This window comes from Triturus cristatus, chromosome 12, assembly GCF_964204655.1.
Source record: "Triturus cristatus chromosome 12, aTriCri1.1, whole genome shotgun sequence".
Lineage (NCBI taxonomy): Eukaryota > Metazoa > Chordata > Amphibia > Caudata > Salamandridae > Triturus > Triturus cristatus.
In genome coordinates this window covers 87,731,025-87,756,596 of record NC_140595.1, presented here as the reverse complement: position 1 = coordinate 87,756,596, position 25,572 = coordinate 87,731,025, and the positions used below count along the sequence as shown (strand labels likewise).

General features: G+C 43.9%; 1 protein-coding gene across 1 annotated transcript in view; it reads right to left on the bottom strand.

Annotated features, from left to right (window-relative positions):
* Nucleotides 1-7,761: 7,761 nt before the first annotated feature.
* Nucleotides 7,762-25,572, bottom strand: part of SLC50A1 (solute carrier family 50 member 1) — a 58,285-nt gene continuing 40,474 nt past the window's right edge. The window contains exons 4-6 of the mRNA XM_085640148.1: nt 23,157-23,318; nt 20,828-20,947; nt 7,762-12,769 (exon numbers count right to left, since the gene is read on the bottom strand). Of these exons, the coding sequence (XP_085496274.1) occupies nt 12,665-12,769; nt 20,828-20,947; nt 23,157-23,318 (387 nt within the window). The 3' untranslated portion in view covers nt 7,762-12,664. The remainder of the gene's footprint in view (nt 12,770-20,827; nt 20,948-23,156; nt 23,319-25,572) is intronic.

The window sequence follows — 25,572 nt, the reverse complement described above, 5'->3', positions numbered from 1 at the left end:
CTTTTTTAAATTTTTATGTAACTATTTTCAATTTATCTTTATTAAAGTGACACAGAGGTCCGAAGTGCAGCTGATCACTAAGGACCGCCTTCAACAGCCTCTGGGTTGAAGCGGCAGAGCTTTAATCATTGGAACAAAACGAATAATACAGGTAGACCTAGGCTTAAAAGGCCACAATAAATTCACACCAGGGTACTCCGAGTGAGTTCCATATGTAACATCGCCACCAACTTCTAACATCTACTTCATCTCCTGACACCTATTACCCCGCCTACACTTCCTAGTCCCAAGAAACAACACCTCGATCCTTAGTTGCATCTCTTAACCTTCAGCATGCACTAAGGGTGACCCCTTTCCCTTCCATTCACAAGGTACCATTAACAAGGTCACATTCATTGCCAAAAAAAAGCACAACAGTTGGTGTAAAAAATTCAATAGTTCCATCAGTCCCGGACAGGGAAAACATTTTTCAAGGAGGGAAACTTGTCAGGCTGTTGTCCCAGAAAGGGTACTATCACAGACTTTTAACCTGGCAGAACTCAGCGATTAGAATTTTTTTGTCACCCTAATGAGTTAGAACCAGAAATCCCATAACCAACAGAGGTCTCTGGTAGCCTGCAACCAGGTAACTATTGTCATATGTCTTACACTGAAGCACCACAAATAAAAGAAAATCCTAATCTACAAATGTAAATACTCCTGTTTTGATAACTTTCACAGCTCAAATTAAAAAGGAGTTATTGTTCATTGCCTATGGTTCCCAGACCCACAGGCTCCTTCCAACTCCACTGGTGCAATATAGAGAAAACAAAGCTGGTCTGGAACATTACTTCTTTACAAGACAGGAGGGGCGGTGCCAAGAGCAGGTCTTCCGAGTGACTGCTTGAAAACTTTCTTTGTTCGAAGAAATAGTCCACCGCCTCCAATAGTTCAGTTCAAACAAACTTAATTCAGCAAATTGCCATCAAAGTAGCAATCTCAGGCTCCATAATGTAACAAAAACCTGAAGATTACTCAGGAAGCACTAATGAAGGTGGAAGGAAAAAAGAGACCAGAAAAACCAACCTCCCAGACACTTCAGGCCAAACCAGCAAGAGAAGAAGCGGAGCAATAAACTGGAAACACAAGAAGGAGAACTAAACGAGTCCAATGGGCGAGCAACAGGAAGAAAGAGTAGTTGCAACACATCGTGAACCCAGGTCAGCCTCCTTACATACGTTTTACAGGAAGTTATTCCACACAAAAAAGGAATTAGAAGTCTTGCTTTACGCTTTGGGTGGGAATATGCAGGACAAAGGAAAGAAAATAAGGAATAGCCGGAAGAGTAAAATATGGAACGGATTTCCTGAAAAAAAATGCAGTGGTTAAATAAATAACCAAAACTATCAACTATTAATTATTCTGACATTTCAGAGATGCTGCACATATTAAATGATGTCTTCCTCTGCATGTGACGCAACTGAGATGAAGTATGAGGAAGGACTTCAGTCTTAAACCATGATCTCTAACCTGGCAAGTCACACTCGACTGGAAAAGAGAAGAGAAAGCACAAACAACTCAGCCACAGCCAGTGACTACCTGAGAACCATTTCAGCCACGCCCTAACCAATGCGGGAAGGACTGGTACGCCCCAGCAGACACCCATAGTGCTGGATGAGTGCTCTTGTAATTTTACAAGGCTTTAAGAGATGCAGAATTTAACAACATTGAGTACTGGGGAAAGGCAGCTGCTACCAGTAGAAATACACTTAACTTAAATTATAATATTAATGTTATTCTATGTTAGATAAATTTGAATAGCGCCTGTTCTGCCATTAGTACGGCTGAAGTAGAAATTTTGTTTCTCATTTGGCACATTATCAACTGCTAAAATGAACTAAATTTAATTAATATTGCGCAATAATTAGGTGGTATACTGTGCTTACTTTGTAATAATAATGTTATCTTGAGACTGAGGTATATTTTACTGCTATGATTTATTGTTTGTTTTAGTAACAATGATCTATAAGTGAGTGCACTGAGAAACTCCTTTTGACAACTAACCCATGCGTCTTACATTTTGGTACATACACAACGAATACATTTGTTGGGATTTGCGTGACGGACTCAAGGCTAAAATGTTTCACTTTAAAAAAAAAAAAATAGGTGTTGACTCCTGGCCATTTGTGAGTGAGTATTCCCAGGAGTACGATCATGCAAACTCCAAAATATGGACTTAACACAGAAGTGGATTCCTCCTAACATTTTTCTTCAGTAACAAGAAAACATGGGCCGATGGAGAACAGCATCCTTCAGTGATCCCTTGAAGGCGTGAGCCTTCGGAAGTTTAAGGTCCCACTCAACCTTGCATCCTTAGCGTAGGAAAAGGCTGAGTAGATCCGAAGGAGGATACAGCAGTAAGGTTACTCATCCCAGGATCCGACTGTATCAGTAACACAGAGCAAGGAGTACAACATACGTTCTCCATCCTAATCCACATTACGTTTGGATATGTTTAATTCATTATCGCTGAGATATGATCTCTTATTTTGTATTGTACACATTTTCTTTTTTTTTTAACTTTTTTTTGTTATCATTTGCTCAAAAAATAAAAACAAACAGTGCTGATTACACTTCGCAATGTCCATTATCTCGACACATACATTATTGGCTATATACACAGGTAATGCCTTGTAGCGAGCTGCCGTAATTCACATCTCGAATTGTTAGAGTGTAAGACCCCCAAAACCTGGGCGTGTGTCCGGCCCTCTAATAGTCCTTGTGGGCTAGTCGCTTAAGTCTGGATCTGATTCTTCTGCCGGGGGTGTACAAATATTGCCACAAAACGAATTCCACTTGCCCCACACCCGCTCCCACTTTTTAGGGCACCCTCTGTGTATGAAGACTGCTTTTTCGTATTGTACACATTTTCAATGATTGAATCCTCATAGAAATTCAGAGAGGTGGTTGATTTTGTGACTTACAATAGCCCTGGTATAAAAAGGACTAGATCCACTACAAAGCAACATTGGATGTTTTAAAACAATCCTTAGTGGGGGTGGAGACATGGAAAGGTTTTGCATTCAGATAGAGATGTAGCTGTATTTGTGGAAACTGAAAAAGACAAATTAAACAAAAAAATACTCAAGTTGTGACTGCACATTTGCCTCTCAGTGTGGCGGTAGCTTGATATAATTGTAATGTTTTAAAAAAAACTTTTTAGGAAATAAATCCTCGCTAAACATCTGTCCCACGTACCTGAAAACGCCCTTTGATGTGCCAACTAAGTAGGAGATCACAGAAACTATAGCAGGCTCAGAACTGTTTTAAGCACTTCTGAATTTAGGAATCAGATTAGCGAAGACCTTTTAATTTTGCTAAAAGTATATGTAGAATATACTCAGAGGGGCTTTTAGACTGGACTGTTATTGTGCCATTCACATATTTTCCCACAAACATCAGCATACAGAAGGGGGCAGTGGGTCAGGCCGCTCCAGCCATTGGCTAGCTTTACTGTGAAAGCATGTTGTGTTTTTAGACCAAAAACATGTTTTTTGTTTCAGACACATTTTTTTCCCTAGATTGATGAAGATCTGGCAGCTTTCTCAACAATAAAGTTTTTCAAAAACCATGACAAAACAAAACAAGCATTAACAAAATCAAAAGACTGGCAGCCAGTCTCAGGCCAATTAACGTTGCTAATTCTCAATTCTTCTTTCAGCGCTACTGTTCTGGTAGGAATGTCCCTTACATGGTGTACAATTGTTTTCTCCAGCAAGTGTATTATCTGGCAGCCGGGTTTTGGAGTTTTGGCCCTGGACTCATGCTAATATAGTGCACAGAGGTATGATAGCAAATGGAATGGTGCACCGGTAGGGGGCAATAAAGAATCCAATATGTAAAATCAAACTCCAAATGTTATTTATTTCTTCTTAAATCCAAATATAACACAACATCCAGCCAACGTGTTTCGTTCCAATTGAATTTAGAACTTCATCAGGGCTTAATAGTGTAGAGCGCTAATATGTCAGGATATATATAGAATGAATATGTGTAGTTCCATCGAATGTTACATAGTATATATATAAACCAGTATGAACTGTGTCATCACTCTCCACGGTCATAATGTATGATAATGAATAACGTCACAGTAACCTTAATAAGTGTCCATGTGCTCAATCGACATAGTATCAGTAAGTGTACTGTACAGAGGTCTAGGTCTGTCCCTTGACATGAGTAGGCCCGTAAAATGTTTGGTGACCGTATGGGGCACACAACGCATACCCTTAGTCCCTGATGAAGGATTACTGTCTTGAGAGAGGGAGTGAAGACAGGGCTAGTTTGGATATTCAATTAGAGCTTTAGCTCAGCAAGGAGCCACTGATTTGTCTTCCTGGAACACGCCATTTGGTGGATGATAGCGATGAGGTTGGGTGTGCAAACATTGTTTTGCAAGGTGAGGAAACCTTTAAGTAAGGGGTGCTCTTTTGTATTTTCCTGATTGCTCCTTCAGTGAGCTGATGCCAGCCTGGTGCAGAAATCTCACACCTCTTGTAAGGCTACACTGCTGGGAGACATCACTCTACACAAAGCTGTGTCTGGAGAACACCATGAAAAGGACGTATGAAAACAGAACCATTCTTAAAGAGTTCTGCAGTTTCAGACTGTGAATCCACATCTCCTGTCTGACTTTTCTGCATAAAGGTGAGGCCCTAATTGGGGGTTGAGCTCCATAGACTTCTATAGCCAAGGAAAGAATGCTTCACAGCTTAAAGCCCTGCTGTGCAGTGACGGCTGGTGTCTGTCTGATGGTCAGTCTCACAGAGGTGATGCAACATCATCGGGAGTCTTCATCTCTTGCTGAAGGAGCTGCCCAGAAGCCTGCCTGTCTGCTCAGAAGGAAATGGCACATACCTACCATATGGGGGAGTGTCTGTCCAGGAAAGGTGAGGTGCAGCTTGCCCTAGGTGTCTGTGGAGTGCCCAAAAGAGAGAAAGAGACTAACCAGAGCTACATCAGGACCCCAGGGAATGTGTCCCTGCAGTCTCTGTACTGTACTGGATCCTAACGGAAAGCATGAATATCGCAACCCCAATGCAGAAGCCTGGTCAGGGCTGTGATTGCATGTCTGAGTATTCGGTATGTTTGTGGCTGCAAATGCCCAGAATGATTGGCATGTGCGTAGCAGCAGCTGCTCAGAGTGACTGGCATGTGCAGGCTGCAATACCTGGCCTCCCCAAGTCTTCTGCTTTTGTCAGAAGCACTGCACAAATGTGGGCCCAAGAGATGCAACTAGACTCACAGACAATGCTGCCGGCTGGTGCGTAACCGCTTATGGGAGAAGGTGCTGCAGAGCCGAGTTGATGCCAGTTGCGGCTGCTACCTGGAAGCAGCAGTGGGGCGGCGGGGTGGGGGGGATAAGAGGGGCAGGGGTTAGGTGGGATCAATATAAAAAAAAAACCACTTACCTCCTGGCCGGGCGCCGCCTCTCCTGGGTACCTGTGAGAAACAGGAAGCACCAGGGCTCCCCTGCTCCCCCAGCCATTCACAACGCCGCAATGCAGCGTTGTGATTGGCCTGAGCGCCTTACGGCGCTCAGCCAGGGACTGTAGGGGTGGGCATGGTCTCCATGCAGCCTGTAATGCAGCCGCATGGAGAAGGGGGAATGTGCGCATGACTGGTTTGGGCGGCCCGAGAGGGCCGACCAAACAGTCATTGCGCACTTAAGAGGGTTGCACCACTCATTCCCTGCTCTTCAGTTCCGCCCACCCCCTCACGCAAGCTGCCGCTGCAGGAGGACAAAATAAAAGGAAAATACCATTAATTATTATCATTTTTATTTTTTCATTTCTTTTCCTGCTCAGAGGTAGTGGGGCGACGCTCCTCTGCCTTAGCGGAGGAGCCGCCACTAGTGGCTGCCCCATCCTACAGGGACTGATCCACTTTGTGTGGTACTGTGGCCTTGCGGCTATAGCAGGTCAACCTTGAAGATGGGGAACCGGGTTCGAGTCTCGGCAGGGACGCTCAACATCCTGTGATTCTTGGCAAATCACTTAATCTCGCAGTGCTGAACAAAAAAAATGAATGTGTCCCTCTGTAATGCAACTGGTGCTCATGTAAAGCGCTCTGATACCTTTGGGTCTAGTTGGCACTATATAAAACAAAAAAAACAATGAGAACTAAAAACTGAGCACACTGGATTCAGGAGAGAAATAACTGCACATGAGCCATAATCACGCCACTTCCTTATACCCGAAAGGATGGGAGGCCACCGGTATCTGGGATAACAGAGCCTGCATCAGGGGAAAAGGGTTGGAGGGATAGCGGATAGACACTTACCTTCTTGATAGCTCCAAGTACACTAAATTGCATCTTGTTATCATAGTGTGTAGTATTCCGCTTTAGTATGCACTGAACTACTTCTCTTTCTTGAAAAGATAAACTCTGAGTTGGACCTTCTTTTATTGTGTTGGTGAATGATTGTTGTGCTCTGAGCTCGAGCATCCTCAGCGTAAATCCCTGCGAAGCCTCTCACAGCTCACAATCATTACCACTGAGAATCAAGTGTTGAAGGAGTTGTCCCAGTTTGCAGAGACAAACTTGGCTCCGTTTACTGAGCGGCAGTGAGGCAGACCAGGGACATAAGCAGTGGTTAATTTGTTAGAAAATAAGTGCCGGGGCTCTCGTCAGGAGGCAGCTTGCACCAGCCCATTTCTCCTGTTAGAGCCGCCTAAAACAGAACCAACTACTAACCATGAAAGTGGGGAAGGGGTGTGGCATAATGGCCAGAGCTGCCGACTTCGTAGCTGAGGAACCAGGTTCCAGTCTCGGCATTGGCTCAACATACTGTGATTTGGGGCAAATCACCTAATCTCCCCTTGCCTACCATAAATGAATGTGTCCTTAACTAGTGCTCATGAAAAGAGCCGGTGTTGATGATTAAGTGCCGGTGCTGAGCACCGGAAACCACCGGCTCAAATTAGGCACTGGACATAACTTGCAAATTACCTCAACCCCCACGGTAGGGTCTCGGTAGCTGCTTTCTGCCCAGAGCCTCCCTAAATGGTGCCTGACAGCCATTCACTTTCATAAAATGTTTGTATGTTCATTTCTGTAACCCATAGTTGTTTTTCGTATGTATAGACAAATCACAAGCACACTATTTCTATACAAATCAAAGTAGAAATCTGACCCTGCAGTAGTTTATAATGTTAATGAACACAGATGATGTATGAAAATGGCGACGAGGGGTGGATTGGTGTGCCACCCAAGAAGAACCCCTATTCGAGGCCCGGGGATGTCCAATGAAGTTCCAGAAGGGATGGGGCAAGTGGTTGAATTTGCTGCCTTCTTAGCGTTCATGTTGCCCTCCAAATGTCAAAGTGCCTGTTACCCTGTGCATGGCCATAAGGAGCTATCCAATCATTCCCTAGAGCCGGATTATGCTGTTTGTTGGACATGGCTATTGTATATTCATGCTGAAATACGCTGGTTTTTGTTCTGTTTCTCATATAAAATGCTAATAAAATTTGATTATCAAAAAAAATGAACACAGATGATGTATACGTTGTCAAAACAGTGTAAAAAAATATATATATATCCAATATAAAATATTACCTGAATAGAACAATGTTACATTTCTAATTTATGAATGTTCATTACAATGTTACGTTTTTATTATTATTTAAACTGTGGACTGACTAAATTTAAAATAAATACATTGTTGAATTATTAACTTTTGGGGGTGTAGAAACCCACATAATAGAAAGACGCGGGCCCACATTTTTAACAAACATATATATTTTATTATTAAGGCACTTATAAATTGGAAGACATAAATCTGATATATAGGCCACTTCTTGTAACGCCCACAACCGACATAAACAAAAATCTTAAAAAACCGAAGTACAACTGAGAACATCAGGAATGAATGCGTCACTCTGTGCTGTTATCCCCTAAAACATCTGGCCTCAGAGGGGTATTTGATAATTCTGTCTAGCAGCATCCTATATTGCTAAAAAAAACTGTGCATGGCGTGTTAGATCTCGAAGCAAAGTTTATGGGCAAGGTAAGCAATCGATTGTTGCCAGAGAGCTTTCATGGCTAAGGAGGAGTCGCTCGCGCATCTAAATATCGCGTTAAGGCGTTACCTGTTGACAAATTGTGCGATTACCCACACATTTTAGACTTAGGCTCTGATCGACCTAATGACAGAAGTGCCCTACTACACATATTAGTGCATTAAGAACAGGCGCGGAGGGGCTCTATCACACATAATAGCGGATTGCGGTCTACCCGGTGAGAGAGTTATGTCAATGTTTGCTTGCTGAGAGATGGGTGCTGTATCACGTGTATTAAGGCAAGAGACAGCGCTGGTAAATCTATTATGCACTACATAAAAATTCCTGCTCAAGGAGGGACACTCTTCTGCATGTTAGTGCATTAAAGCCTTCCTTTTGAGAGAGCAGCACTCTTAATGTCTTACATGCTTAAAGAGCGTAGTCGTTAGACATATTAATGACTTATGCTATGGGCGGCTATTAGATATATCCGTGCATTCATTTAGGCCCTGTCAGATTTGTATGTTGGGGCCTCTCCATCTAATTCTGCAGCCTTGCATGTTCTGTCATCCATCCAGCTCAGATCTGGAGACAGTAGGAATTTGGAAAGGTGCTTCGTGCCCCATTGCTGTTGTGATGTTGCAGAAGCCACCCCAAAACAGCACTTTGATGACCAGTGTCAAAGTCAACCCCAGCATAAGTATCTGCAAGTCCTAAAACCGTTCTTCCAACATGTGGGGTGCTACGCAGAGGAGTACATGTGGCAGTCACTGGAGTCTGACCAATCCTAGAAGAAAGCTCTGTCACTCCCTGCCTTCTGAGCATTAGGCTAATCAAACATTGGGTCACCTTGGGAAACTGTAGAGTAATTCTAATTGGCAGCTTCATTTGTTGCAGGCAGTACCAAGGTCACTGGTTGTGCACAAGTATAACAACATTGCTTGCATTGCATGTGCCCAAGTACTGGTGCAAGACAATGGTAGAGCAAATGTATCACTTTCAACAACCTGTGCTAATTAACTGGGGTTGCAATTGTCTGAGGACAAGTACAAAGTGTGCAACTCCATGCACACATGTACCAGTGCTTGTAATGGGTGGGCACACATACCAATTCCTAGAAACATGCACGCTGGCACTGCTGCATACTTTGTGGCTCGGAATGTCGTCAAGGGCAGATAGTGGTAGATGCCACTGGTCATGCCCTGAGATGGGTGGCAAGCCCATGGAATAACCCTAGAAACAGTAGGTGCATGGAGTGGAACATGGAGAAACCCATGTACAAAAACAGCATTAACACACATTACATCCGGTGAGTCCCTGTTCCATAATTTTAATTACACTAGCTTAATTGGAATAAGTTCTGTAATTACGCTTTACTCTTTGACTCGTAATTACCAATAATAACGCAATTGGGCCTGTTCGTGTAATTACGAGTAATCTGGGGAAAAACAAACCTATCGCGAGAACACATTTTGCGACAGCAAGCAGCCACTCGTGCTTGCTACTTGTGCTCTGCAGCATTTAGCGCCATTTCTTAATGCCAGAATGCATTCTTACATCCGTTTGGAAGCGAGTCACATTTTGCTCTAAGAAAATGGCGCAAGATGCTGGGTGTAAGTTGAGGAAAATACCTTAACAGCACATTCAGCGCCATTTCTTACCACCAAATGCCTTCTTGCGCCTATTTTGGATATGAAGGGGGCATTGTGCGATACAATAGCGCTAAAAGTCCGGACTAATTTGAATGAAAATCCTACCCCAAAAGTACATTTAGCGAGTGCGAGCTGCTGTTTGAGCTTACCATTCATGTCCTGTCACACTTGGCACTATTTCTTGGCACAGAATGCATTCTTGTGCCCAATTTTGACACGTAGGGGGATTCTTATATTAAAAAATAGCATCAAAAGCTGAATTACGCCTCTAACGTAATTATGTGTACTCATGCAGAATTTTTAGGTCATTCTGTGCAATTACGCAGCACTGAATTACCTCAGTCACTGTGCAATAACTGCACATCCCCAATGGAAGACCACTCTGCAGGACAGCAGCAACCTCTCGAGTGCACACACTGACTCCCCTCTGCCCACTGGGACCATCTACTGAGTCTCTCCCTTTAGCTTGCAGATAGTGCCACCCATGCACTATTTGAACAGGATGCAGGGGTCAGCGCGGGGCCCTGACCCGCTTGCTGCTTTCCCCGTACCTTGGGCACCGCGTGGGACTGATGTTTGCATAGCTGGCTGCAGGAGTTCCCTCACTTCCCCTGCTGTTTCCTGGCCTCGGCTCAGGAGTGAGACCCTCAGCAGAATCATCCACAGTGGCCCTGTTTCCTCTGAGAACAAAACAGTAACATTGCCAACACCCTGCCTCAGCCGCTGGACTGATGTGTCAGAATGTTACATCCTTACTTAACAGACAGGGGGCTGGGTTCCTGCTAATATTTTGGGGGGAGCTTCATCCCTGGCCTGCAAGTTCCAAACTCTAAAGAGAGCGGCTCTTGGGCCGAGACCTCAATGTACAGCTGGCAGGGTAGAATTCATCCTAAAATAAGAATTCCCTATGCAAAATGTTTCTCTTTCACCTCCTCTCCAAGGTTTCCTTTCTAATTTGTGTGATCCTCTGCAGCACCATTGTGCAAACTGTGGCGGCACCTTCTGAAAGCCAGTCAGATAATCTGACTTGATTCCCAGGCTATTGATGGTAAAAATAAAAAGAGGCCAACAGATGAATCTGGGCATTGCCTGTTCTTGGGCTTCTCTGTGGAGTCAGTCACATGTCTAAGATGGGACTTACACCCTCCTGACTCTAATAACCTCCACGGGTGGTCTCCATAGCCAAGGATAGGCCAGTCCAACTCCCGGCCAAGACGCTTTACTGGTTATCCTGAGCCCAAGCTAACCCTACCTAGAGGCCAGTCTGCAAATTTCGATTTCACATTATTTATTCCACTGGCATGCCAGCTTTGGGGAAAGATGAAAGCTCTCAAATGTCCAACACCAAGACTTTAGAAGTACAAAATACTACGCTATGTGCAAAACAACAAACACAGCAACATTCAACTGGTAACCTCAACTGGGAACTAATTAAACCAATATTCTTTGGTAGTTATAACTGTTGTAAACAAACTCACAAGGAGAACATTGCATAAGAAGGGAGTGAAAATCCAGTGAAAAAGTGGTGAGCAAAAGAAGATACCGGCAAGTGACTCAGTTTTTAAAAAAAGTAGACAAAGTTGTTGGAATGTTGCATCTGGCAAGAAAAGTTGGGTCTCCATTGCATATATTTTATGTTTTAAGAGCGGCAGTTAGGAGGACAATGGATATTTACGAGGAGATAACACAGTCAAGACAAAAACATGTATGTCCAAATTTCTGTACTGAGGAGGCGTCATCCCACAAACACCGACATACCTGGGCTGTGCCTATTGCTAAAAGTACAGGCAGCCACAACCCCTCCACCAGTCACAGGCACACTGTCACATCTCCCGGCATCAGTTCACCATCCCTCACTATGCACTTGTGCACCCGTACTAGTCTGTAGGGAAGCTGGGACGCTTTCTGCCAGGCTTCTGCCTCGAGAAGGCAGAGGACCAGCCGCAGACTAGTGTTCTATAAAGCTAAGGACCCTGCTCCCACCCTCCTAGCATTTTGGACGTTCAAGGCTATAAGACAACTTCCAATTTCCCTATCAGCTAGGCATCTCTGAGAACCTACTCTCTTGCCATCGTCACCTTACAACTGCCAAAGGCCTAATGCTTTATGGAGTAAATCAGAATCTAACAGAATATTCTGTATTAAATATTGTCCCACATTAATGCCGTAGCCAGGACGTCGACTAACTCAATATTGTGAAAGTAAGCATACATAGGCAAGCATAGATCAAGAATTCTTAACTCCACATCCGTATACCTTAATTATTCATATAACTTCAAGGTACGTAATATGGACTTAAAACTAGTAAACTCATACGTACCTTCATTTTAGCTACAATATTTTTGTACTCTATATTCTGACACAGAACCACATAACTGCACCACACTGCAGATTTCACAGCCTCCACTCCCAACTAGTCCACCGCCCCATTCTTCACAAACCAGTTCCTTTTGTATTGAGTACCACGGGAAACAGCCTTTACTACGCAACCGTTACAACGCATGCCATTACATCGCATGCCGTTGCAACGAAAAAGATGTGCAGCAATGGGTAGAACATGTTGGATTTAACTCCAACACCTTCCCTACTGTTGCACACACTGGAGTTGGAAAAGAAAATGAATCTATTCCAACTTCCAGCGCTCCCCCGACAGAAAGTCCGGGTAAAGGTTGGCGTTGCAACGGCATGCGATGTAATGGCATGCTTTGTAACGTCACATATTCAGTACCATACACAAATTATGGTTTTGCTGCTAGTAACAGAAAGCACACAGAAGCCCCACATAGAAGTGCTACACATTGCAGTCACAGCGTAAACTTGCACTTGACTTTTCTGTCCTTCATCTTTGGCATTTTGAACCGCATTATAGGGAGGGTCGAACCACCACCTTCACTAACCCCAATGACGGGGTGCTATTGACAGCCCTCCGAGTGGCTGTGAAGAGTTGGACTCCGCGTTGCAGAGTCACTTCCCTCATGCCTCCGTCTGCCTGTATGGGTAAGATTCTTTTTCTGACGGATACTGCCAGAAGAGCCAGAACCGTAGAATACTTGTCAGTATTCCTGGGAAGTTGGGGACCTGCAAAAACATGAAGGAAAAATCAGTTTTATGTAAGACAAAGCTTGAAAATCTGTAGGAGCATCTTAAGAGTTTTGTCGACAGAACCTAACAAAATAGATACTTTCAGGAGCGGCCGGTATGCTGGAGGAGTGGGGTGGCAGAAGTGGCACTAGGGGTTGCGAGGGGAATAAAAAAAAATGACCTGTAGCCGTCCCAGTCGCGCTCTTCTACACTTCTCAAGGAAGGCGCGGGCTCTCAGAATGCCCTGTGGCCAATCCCGAAGCTTCTCGCGCGCACAGAGCATCTTCAGGATTGGCCTGAGCGCCCTCAATTCATGCTCCAGGACAGAATGTGAGACTGTGCCTGCTCCTTCCAACCTTGCTGCGTTGCTGGGCAGGAGAGAGATTTCACTGCGCATGATGGTTTGGCCGGCATGAGATAGCAGGTCACACCATCATGCGCAGTGATGGGAGTGCACTGCCACTCCCCTCGGTGCCTAGCACTACCTGGCGTCGGCCCTAAGACTCGGCAGGAAAGGGCAAATAAAACAAGTGCAGGTTTTTTTTCCTTTCCTGCCGTTTGGGGGGGGGGGGGGCACACTCCTCCGCCATAGCGGAGGAGCCGTCGCTGGATACTTACCCTGAGTGAGGATATTTCTGGTGGAGCTATTATTTTTCCACAGTTTCACAACCCCATGAATTATCCTTATAGGCTGCAAACTGGCCCTCAAAACCTTTCCCCAGCAATATCTCTCACTATGTAGCAGAATGCAGTTTCTGCAGCTACTCTGCTTCCAGACATGAAACCAAAGTATATAGGGCGCCAACTGCCACACTGGTGTATCATCCTGAAATTTATTGCCATACAGTGAAGAATCTGCGTGAAGATTAGGTATCTACCATTTTTTTTTATGGTGTTTGATATAGCGCAAACTTGACCGGAAGGTATCAGAGCGCTTTACACGAGCACCAGTTGCGTTACATGAGGACACACATTCATTTTTAGGCACGGGGAGATTAAGTGATTTGCCCAGAATCACAGGATGTTGGGCGTCCTTGCCGAGACTCGAACCCGTTTCCCCAGATTGGAGGTCGCCCGACCTAGCCGTCAGGCCACATCCTCTCCGCATCCATCTTCCCAAAGGTTCCACACCTCATGATCCAGTCCCATAGCAATACCTCTGACAAGTGGGCTCAAGTAGTGTCAGTTAACCAAAGTAGTCATGCAACACAGCTTGGGCAAAGTATCCATCGCTGCATGCTTAGGATGTAGGTAGTAGTGCTTTGCAAAAATATGCAAGTGTGACCATGCGGCCGTTCAGTAGATGTCAAAAGCATGGAAGCCTCATGAAAAAGCTGTGGACGCAGCAATAGCCCTGATGGATTGAGATGGACTTTGTTGGACAGAGCAAAGCAGATTTTGATGTGGTGAATGATCCAACACAAAATTGTGCATTTAGTCACTGCTTTGCCCTTTTAGCTCAGCGTAAGCGCACATCATCCAATATGTCCTTATGTGTGCTGTCAATGTAGTATGGCCCAGAACGTCTTGAGCCCAGTCTTTACAGCTGCTTTCCCTCTGTGGTTGATCCTCCTCTGTGGTTGGGTGAGAAGGGTCGAAAGATGGGAGGGCAATAGCGGGTCTGGTGGCTCAGTGGACTAATGCGTGCACTGTAGGGGCCTGTGTTTGACCTCATGGTCACAGGTTCAAATTCCGGCAGGACCACTCATCCTTCTCAGGTCGATAAAATGAGTACCATTGATTTGGGTAACAGTAAACATCTGTTATTCTGCAACAAGATACCCTCCCTTCAGAGTGATTGTGTGCTTTACTAATATTTATGTTATGTTATGTTATAGAAGGACTCTCATTAAATGCAGATACCACCTTGGGAAGGATGGGCAGGTGCAAAAAGACCACCTTATGTAGGTGGAAAACTTTGAAACACAGAGTGCCTGAAGTTCTCCGATTCTATAAGCTAAAGTCACTGCCACCCACAAAACTGTCTTTAAGAAAAGATGCCGAACTGGAAAACTATACCTTGGTTTAAGTGGGGATGCCATCAAGAAAGTTAACACAGGATTCAACTAATCAGAGTGGGGAAAAACAAACAAATGAAATCTTTCAGGAAACGGAGACCAAAACATGGATGGTTGACCAAGAAGACACATGAAGGCACACGGCAGCCAGATTGTATGTAGCCACTGCCAAACCCGGGGCAACACGAGCCGCAGGACGTCCGAGAGGCAATTTAGTGGGATCTAAACGTTCTCACTTGTACCGATCAGAGGTTTTGATCCAGCAAACCTCTTAGATGGGTTTCATATTGTGTTTCCTGGTCACCAAGATGAGGTCCACGTCTTCATCCCTAAGGCAGAAGGACTAGCTGACACCGGCCAATCTCCATCCTTGCAACTGCATTTCGGGAACAGGCTGGAGGACCTGAGCATCCTGCTGTGAGAGCAGCTTTACCCTGTGAGGGAGAGCAAAGATGACAGACTTCTGGTGAGGCCAGCAGTTCAGCTAGATCCTCCTTGCCCAATCAGGATCCGCTGTGCTTGGCACCTTTCATGGGATCCAGATCAGCAGAATCACTGGAAACAGGTACAGTGGGCCCTCTGAACAACTGAACCCCAAAGCAACCCCAGGGGAACCCCTAAAAGAGAATTGTATATCCCAAAACAGAGGACACTTTCTGTTTGAGAAACCCCCAACTGGAAAGGGGGACCTTATCACTTTGGGGTACAGTTCCCACTCATGAGCCATCAGTGAGAGATGACCTAAAGTATCTGCCCTCACACGGAGGGAGCCTGTGAGATGAGCTGCTATTGGGACAATTCTCCATCGCTGCGCCCACTGCAAGAGGATGTGGTCCGTCGGCTGCACTGCCACCTCTGGTGCAGGAAACCAGGGTTCGAGCCTCGAGGTCGCGTCCACATCCTGTGATTCTGGGCAAATCACTTAATCTCCCCGTGCCTGAATGTGTAATGTAAATACGGTGCTATGTAAAGCGCTCCAATACCTTCGGGTCGAGTTCGCGATATATAAATATGCAACAAAAAAAAAAAAAAAAAGAAGCAAATTGGCTCACAATAAAGGGTCAACAACCCCAGGCTGCCTGCCTGTTGAAGTAATGGATGGTGGTGGTTGTCCACTCAGATGTAAAAGGGAATGTCTTCATGGAAAAGTGGGCTGTCCAATGCGGACCTTAGGCCCCAAGGTGTCAGGTCCCCTAGATGATCACTGAGTCCCAGCGAGGAGACGACGATGGACATTGTGGCATGAGCCTGCGGTGGGCTGAATAGGTGACAACCTAAAGGTTGGAAATAGTCGTAGATCTGCACTAGAACCAGTGTTTATATTGAGCCGGTGGTTTCCGGTGCTCCGCACCGGCACTTAATTGGTTTCCGGTGCTCGGCCCTCCAGACACGGGATGGAATTACAGGAGGGATGGACAAGACTCAAATCATGTCTCTGTTTGTGCTCACCTCTAAAACAATATCTCACCAGATACTTCCAAACTACCGGCACACCTTGCATTCAGAAGCTCGGTCCAAACCCCTTTGTGCATCAAATCCTCCACTGTGCTTGTGTCTAGTCAGTGATCAGATTCCCTGCTTGGACCTGAGCATTTAACAAGCCTAGACCTGACTGAGAGATCTAGGCATTTGTCAAAGGGCTCCTTCTGCCCACATCCATAAACCAAGCAAAGCACCTTGAAAAGCCTAGGCCAACAGCGTGCCATACAAATTCTCCAATTGACCATTAACCCCCCTCGGATTTTGCAACGCTTAATCTGACCGAAAACCGGATTCTTACAGGCTGTTGAAGTATATAGTGTACACCAAAGTCTCCAACTCTGTAACCCCCAGTTTTCAAAGACAGCGCTCCGATACAGCATTCTAGAAAAAGCCACGTTTGTCTCTTTGCCATGTAACTATGGATTCACGTACACAACATGCGTCTAACTCGGGGACATTAACAGAGGTCCAGGAGAGCCAGACGAGAAAGATTTTCTGATAAACACGGAGTATTTAATTAGGGTTCCATTTGGAATCGCTGAGTGATTTATATCTTGAATATCTGGCATGGATCCATTCCTCCTGCATATAAATTGGATACCCCCTACTATACTTCCCCATGAATTCCCTTCCAGTACTGCGAGAGAGCGCCAAAATTGCTCTACATTGTTATGAGGCAGGCAAGTTGGGCCAATACAGTTAAGGTTCCTGTGACCTCCACTCTGCTAACGTCTTATCGTGTGTTCGTTTGATATGGCTGCGCAGCACTGATTTTGAACAATAGCACAATTAAAGATTCCGGAAAATGCGATCATTTCAATTTTTCTGCCTGCCAACTATGTCTGATAGCAAAAGAAGTACAAAATTGCCCTTGCATTCCAGGCATAGGAACAAATCCATTATTTTCCCTAATAGTAGTATACTATGCATTGAGTGGCAAACTGTAACATTGCTGTGGGTGCAGTTATTACACCTGGAAACCCATTTCAACTTCAGATATTCTGATCTTATCAAGCAGAAAAAGAACTTCTATTAATTTAAGGGCCACATTTCACCTCTATTTCTGCATATAAACAAACTTAAACAACAAAAAACTAAGAGTGGCAGAAATAGAGGATGTTAGAGAAACACTCCAAATTAATAAGAAACTGCTTTATTATTCTTGAGACCTACAGCTTCCCTATGAAGAGGGGTGAGTTCCAAAGCCCCAATGTCAACATGTCAGAGGCATAGGATTATCTCACACAGACCAAATTCTTTGTTCCTTCTTCGCTGCTACATCAGGTACTCTGAGGGATCAAGTCTTGTCACAGAAATACAAGTCCGATACAAATACAACGAAAAGCAATCACATCCCTCACTTTTCTACTTTTGAATTCACAAGTGGCAAGCAAGTATCAACGTTTCACAAATCTATAAGTCATTATTCCTGATAACCTGAGGACGGACACACTTGGCCGAAGCTACCTTCTCCATTGAATGTAGTCACCCCCTGTCTTGTAGGGTCTATTGCTTGAATGAACAAACATCATTCTAACATTCTAACATGGAGAACCTACAAGGGATTCACACACCGTTGAGTTCACCCGGGGGGGGGGAAACAACAGGGCAAACAGTAAAAAGTCCACAGTGACATAGTCTTTCTTGCCATTGAAGAACTTGTTTCCCTCCAGTGGTGCCTTCCCTTTCTAGATCAGGGACAACAGAGAAAGTATCCCAAATGTAAGTCACAGAGCTAACATCTTCATCAAGACAGAATTCCTATATAAAATATCTTTCTAATTGTAACCGAGAATACAACTAAAGATCGCCTGCATGACACATAAAGCCCTACATAGCAACACCCCCAGCTATTTAGCACAAAAGCTGGAGTGGTCGGGAGGAGGCAGACATTCGCGAAGCTTGAGGTCACTACTACTAAAACCTCAATCTTTCCACAAAAAGAGAACTGGGTGCAGAGCCTTTTCAGGTATCGCACCGAAGATTTGGAACACCCTTCCCCCAGATGTACGCAGAATCTCATCCTTTACCGGCTTCAAAAAAGAAGCGAAAATGTTTCTAATGAACAAATTACCATCCTAAAACTTTAACTCTCTGATGACTTTTTGCCACCGATTGTATCCAAACACCAATGTCTACCTCTTTTGTATTGTATGCAATTTCCGATTGTATGTAAAATTGTTTGATAACAGTGCACTGTAAAGCGCTCTGATACCCCCGTGGGTCATGTGCGCGCTATATAAAACTTTATAAATAAAAATTAATAAATAAATAACCCACCAGGTTCTCCTCTCTATGTATATACTGGTAGCATTTGTATGAAACCCATCTTTTTCTCCTAATTATTATTGGTCTTATTTCTGTATGATTGCAAAAGTCTCCCATTGTAATAATTTGTAACTGCAGCTTGACCCTATGTAAAACCCTCTTTCGGCTTTTAGGTGTGGTTCACGCAACATAAAATGATAAATAAACAAGCCCATTTGTAGGAGACTGTTTTAAGATCTTTGCTTTGCTGCTAAATCCTTCACTTAAATCTGACTGCGTATTTATAATTTATATTTTTATTCTTAGGTGTTTGATAGGACATCCATACAGATAACATTAATTGAGTGCTTGATGTGAAAGGTTTTCCGCTTCGGAGTACAGACTATTACGTACTTGCTTTCTTCTAAACAGTTTTCACTGCGTGAAATTAGGGTGGCGTGGCTTTGTCCCAACTGCTGCCATAATACATAACATTTTACTATCTATATAATCTCAATCATTGTGCTGGGTAACCAACAATTCTTATAAATCCAATTCTTCAAGCCTTTTGGAAAACAACACTTTGGCAAACGACAGGTCAGTTTCATACAAACAGGTCAGCTTTAAAGTTCCCTCTACATCATTCTATTTTAAAAAAAAAAAAAATACCTGAATCGTTGTGCTAATTTTTTATTCCATTTAATGCAGGCATTGAGCTAAAAGACCCCTTAAGTAAGTCGTGAAAGATCTGCACGTATACGCCTCTCTCGCGGAATTATGTTTGTCTGGTCCATCAATTTTTCTTTGCCCAACTGATGTATGGATGAAGCTATATCGAGTTTGCAGAGACCGTCAATCAATACCCAAGGTCAGGGAAGGACAAGTTTAATTAAATACATCTTTTCCCGCCTCTAATATCTAACTTGGAGCAAAGTCCTAGGACCTTAAGCCTTTAGAATGTACTAGAGAGGACTAAATGACAGATTTCAAAGTACCACTGACCAACTGTCCACCGAGTATAGTTGCAAAATCTTTGAGTTGCAGAGAAAGAGCTCTTGCCAACCTGTAAAACTTGAATCTTCTATTTGTAGCACAACTATATACAAAATGCTTGGTTTTGATGCAACTTCACTTATAACATCTGGACCAAAAACAACTGGGACTTGTCTAATCCATCTGAAACTCTCAGTTCTCTAAATGTCGTACTTTTGCTCCCATACAACTACTCTTCTGCTAAGATGCTGTGCTTAAGATGAAGGATTTGTAAACACAAAGGTACGGTATTCAACCAATTTATATAATTTTGGGAAAAATAAAGGTTGAGTGCACAACTTTAACTTTTTGAAATAGTCAGAGGATTTCGTTGAGCGCACATATCACCCGGGGGTCTCAAAGCGCTGGCCTAAACCCTAGAGCGTGAAAGAAAGAGAGTGGAGGGAGCCAGCAGGGAGAAGGAAAGATCATAACAGCCAGGTAATAAAATAGAAGAACAATTTGTCAACTGACAAAGCATGAATTTGACAATCTTTTCTCAAAATGTATCAAAGTTGATACGAAACATTTCACCTTAACATACAACACATGCAAACGTATCCAAATTACAGGAGGGTGTGTGCGGTAAGGACAAAGGTGTGGTCAGGGAGTCATGACCTTTGGCATCAAAACGTACCGAAGATACAAACACAATGGAGTGGGATCCGCTCTTCATATTTCACATATAATGAATCGTGGGTTAAAATGGCTTGGCTTATGGATGAAGATGTGGCAGACATAAGCAACACAGCCCTATCCAAGAGGTGCTATCTAAGTTAGATTTAGCAAAGGTAAGTAATAGGGTCCAGTGAAATATGTCCCACAAGAGTTTGGAAACATGGCTGAGGAAGGGCGAGAGATGCGTTACCTGAGAAAGAAGCATTATCTATGGAAGGAAACATAGTCCAATGGGGGCGTGCGGCCTACGAAAGTGGTAGGATCCATATGTTGATGTGCAGTAGGTAGTAAGTGCAGTCAATGCAAAACCCAAAGGAAAACATGTGGTCCTGATAAGGAAATCTTAAGAAAACGTAGCAATGTTTGGCCCACTTGTTGCAGGTTTCTCACATGACACTGTTGTAGAAAGGATTCAGGGTTTCATTAAAAAAGTTGAAATAGCCTAGCAGCACTGGCATGGTCAGATCTTTCAAACTGTGAATGTCTTCAACACACATCCCCCAGGCAGAACTGTAACAAGATTTCATCCCCCCTGAACATGTGGAGAACAAACATCACTTAGATTTATGAAGGAGGCGGCAGCGAATGGCTCACTCACCATGATGTAGGGGTCGTTGAGCTGCAGTCCGTACAGGACCCAGGAGGTTGAGGTCAAGAAGGTTGCCACGGTCAGTGGAAAAGACAGGCACTTGGTGGACCTGGTCTTGATGATCTTAGCCTGTGCAGAACACAATAACATGGATGCATTAATCAGAGTTCATAAAAGAAAACATATCCGGTACATGTTCTTGCAGAAGAATGCACGCTAGGAGCTTTTATCACTGAAACCATAACCGAAAACCAAGTGTGTCACAAGATAAGTACAGGACCATGTTTCCGAGCACTTCCATCATCCCAAAACTAGAATTAAATGACCTTATACGATGTAACAATTACTTGTAACGTGCTATCCTGCCTGAAACGTTCTATGCAAACAAATGATGAACGGAACGATGAATTAATCATACATTCACCCCCAGTCAGGAGATCTGGGTTAAATCCATTGTTCTTTTGCTCACCATGCCACCTCAGTTTAGAGCCAGCCATATGCAAATCAGTCTTGACCCTGTGCCTCATGGGAACAGTCCAGACCGAACTGCCAAGCCAGGTCCTCCCTGGACCGGAAACAAGCATCCTGGGAGCGGTTTCTGGGTATTACCCTTCATCAGCCAGGCTAGCTTGAATCCAGTGGCACAGTGAGCAAGGGACCCATGTCTGGGCATACCCATCCCACTTAGGGTGAAAAGTGCTATGCAAACAAATGATGGACGGAACGCTGAATTAATCATACATTCACCCCCAGTCAAGAGATCTGGGTTAAATCCATTGTTCATTTGCTCACCATGCCACCCCAGTTTAGACCCAGCCATATGCAAATCAGTCTTGACCCTGTGCCTCATGGGAACAGTCTAGACTGAACTGCTAAGCCAGGTCCTCCCTGGACCGGAAACAAGCATCCTGGGACCGGTTTCGGGGTTTCACCCCTCATCAGCCAGGATAGCTTGAATCCAGTGGCACAGTGAGCCAAGGACCCACGTCTGGGCATACCATGCGCACTTCTGGCGAGAAAGCAAAAGACACACAGATGATGGATGGAATGCAGAACAAATCAAAACATTCACCCCCATTCAAGAGATCTGGGTTAAATCCATCATTCTTTTGCTCACCATGCCACCACAGTTTAGACCTGGCCATATGAAAATCAGTCTTCACCCTGTGCCTCATGAGAACAGTCCACCCAAACTGCCAAGTCAGGTCCTCCCTGGACCGGAAACACGTACATATTAAATAGCGTGGGACTTAATGATGACACCTGTGGAATGCCGCATGGCAAGGTAAAGGATTTAGAAGAGATTTTGCATTTGTCACCCCGAGTAGGACGGTTATGCCCAGACGTGGGTCCCGTGCTCTCCATGCCACTGGAGTCGAGCTATCCCGGCTGATGAGGGCTGAAAGCCCAAAAACGGTCCTAGGATGCTTGTTTTCAGTCCAGGGAGGACCTGGCCTGGCAGTTCGGGCTGGACGGTTCCCATTGGGCACAGGGTCAAGACTGATTTGTATATGGCTGGGTCCAAACTGGAATGGCATGGTGAGCAAAAAAACGATGGATGTGGGCCCAGATCTCTGTACTGGGGTGAATGTATGACATTGTTCTGCATTCTGTCCATCAATTGTTCTTTTTGCATCCTGCCTGAAACAGCACATTCAGTGATAATGATGATGATGGTGCTAATTTGTAGAGCGCATGGATGCTTCTAATGATATGCCACAGCTCCAGGGTTTTGATTATCTGAGGGTACCCTAAATTCAGCACGCTAGATGAGAAGACAGGAATTAATTAAAAAGCCAATTTTTTAATATCCTTCTACAGGCTTCTGATCGGATTTCCCACAAACTCAATGGTATGCTATTCCAGATTTTCAGAGCAAAAGATTGCGCTTCCATCTGAGCCCTGAACCAGAAGTCAATGTATGGCTATACTATCAGTGCACCCGAGGGGAGAAGGAAAATGTGTGATATATACAGTTGTCCGCGCCTAGGGCCTACTCACAACTATCCAGGCGGTAGAGGAGTAACTTCTCTCACAGCAGGATTAACTGGAAAAGCCTTACTTAAAAATGTGCAGAAGGTCACCCACCACTGCAGAAAGCTCAGTCACATCAAGCACGCTTAACTGAAAACTATGAATCTGTATCTTCTACAAGAGGCAATTTCTCAAATTCCACCAGCTACAGGTTGGTCTTGACAAGTGTAAACAGTTCCAACTCAACTATGTCCTCAGACAATGCTGGTTGTTTACGTTGTTCATACCACAAATTGTAGGTAACAGGGCGTGCAGCGGCAGTAGGGGAGCCATTAGTCGTGCCTGTCAATCATTCGTGACCTACCAGGTCTATGAGTGGGGACATGTACATGCCAATAGTCAAGATGCTGAAGAACAGCCCCAGCCGGCTCAAGCGCGTTGGCACATCAGGGATTTGGATGTAGAAATAACAATAACCCAGGATAAGCACCGCCAGCGAACCCAGGCACTTCACCAGGATGGAGAACTAGAAAACAACAGAAAACATGCAGAAATAATCAAACACTATGAAACAGCAGGACCACAGAAAACATCATCACACACTCAATAGCAGTAGAAACGACGGAAGAAGCAGACGTGCAAAAAAAAGAGTGGAACATAAATAAAAACGAGTGACAACTCTGTTGAATGATTAAACAAGCAAAAAATAAATAATCCCACACTAGAGGGAAGCAGAAATAATGTATAAACAGTCATACATTAGAAAATATTTGTAATAACAGGAATAACTGAAAGAAACAAAATCACATAACAAAACACAGCATAACACAAACAAATATTGAGACTGGAAAACAGCAGGACAACAACAAAACTGTTACACACCAGAATGCAAAAAAACGTGCTTGTAGCTGCATCCTGCAGCTGTGCAATAGTCTAAACAACACTATTCTTGGTTGTCTCACTTGTTTGTTATGTTCACAAATGCCAAATTGTGTCAGCAATCACGTTTTTGTTATGACCCAATATCCTTTGTATGGAACTCCATTAAAGTGAATGGGACCGTCAAAATATTTACAAAGCAACTGCAAACACCCCAAAAAAGCAATCACACAGCAGAAAATATTTTTTTTACATAAATAGTTTGGAGCTGGACTAATCCCAGTGACATACAAAAGCAAGATAAAATATTATATGGCACAACAGATTTTACGTGTCATTGTAATAACCGCGGATAGACACTCGTAAGCAGGAAGTCCCATAGCCGGTAATGTTGAACATATGAGGAAAATTTATTGTAAAGATTAGGTTCAGGTTACAGGTAGATAAGTTGGGCAATGCATGGCCCCAACAGGAAAAGCCTCCTGCAGCTCAGCCCACTCTCTGGAACTGATCTCTCAAAGCATACATAAACATTCTATGACGTCACACACTCTAAGCAGCAGGGAACTGGTTACCAAGGAGAGGATGCATGGCAACAAGTCAAGATACCAGTCATCTCTCCCAGCCTAACATTTTGTAGACTGAAATGTGTGGGGATGTAGCACTAAGATAGGTTGTGAACTGTTGTTTCATTTGTTATTTTCAAGCTTACTATTAATTTCGACTATTTAGGTGTTGTTTTTCTGAAAATACTTGCAAGGATACCGAACATCGCGGACAGGGGTGCTTATGTGTGATCTGCACTGTTGACGCGTTGGGGATAAGTGCAATGGTTGGTACCACTGGTGTAGGTTACTATGTGACTGGCAGGATGTGCATTGTCCTGGGAAGGGAATGCTCTCTGCTCTGTCTGAACTAGAAATCAGCTTCTATTTTATGTTGTGTACTTACTTGTGTGCTTGCCACAGAGTACAGGCGTGTTGCCATGGATCACTGACGTGTGCGTGTACGCTCAGCACTCAGGTGGGAATACCCAGAGTCGTGCTGACTTGGGTCTGGTTAACTAGATTCTTTCTTGCTCTGTACCTGACAACTTTCAGCTGAGGTGACCAGAGTAGGACATGGAAATCAGTATGAGTAGATGAGCGCGTCATCCTCTTTGAAGGTTCCGCTTCTGTGGCTTTATCGATCAATTGTTCATTATTCTAAAGACTGAGGTTACTAAAAATGACTCAGTTGGGTAGGAATAAAAACTTATTGTACGCCAATGTCAAAAACTGAAATTTGTGTTTTGCATCAAAAACAACGAATTTACAGCAATGGTGTACATTTAGGGTTGTCACAAAAAGAAGCCTCTTCAGGTCCCCAAACAAGATGCACAACCATATACAATGAATCCAAGAGCTTTGTCTATTGTAACATATGTTTATTCCAAATTTACCCTGTAGAGCTGCTAAGATAAGCCTTGAGTGGCACTTGTGAAAATATTGTGATGAAAATGTATTGATGGAGTATAAAAATGATCGGATTAAACATGGAGTACTTTTTGTGACACATATATACATCAAGCACGGACCGAGCACGAATCGAGGTAGCGCGTTCTAATGCTGTTGAGCATTAAGAACATTGAATTACAACTTTTAGAGCTTTCTGCCATTCTTGGTGTGTGTACATTAGGGCTGCCACCTTTCCAAGAAAAACTACCAGCCATTTGTTGTTGTTTTGAGAGTATGCAAAGGCCAGGGCATGATAATAAATAGAAATTCAAACAAAGTCTTATCAATTTATTTGTGACATTTCTTTTCTGCTTTTTTCCCTTTAATTATTAGTCAGGAATGATTAACGTAGCTCTAGGACACATTTAAAATTGTTTTCTATTTATATTTGCTGCTTAAAGTATG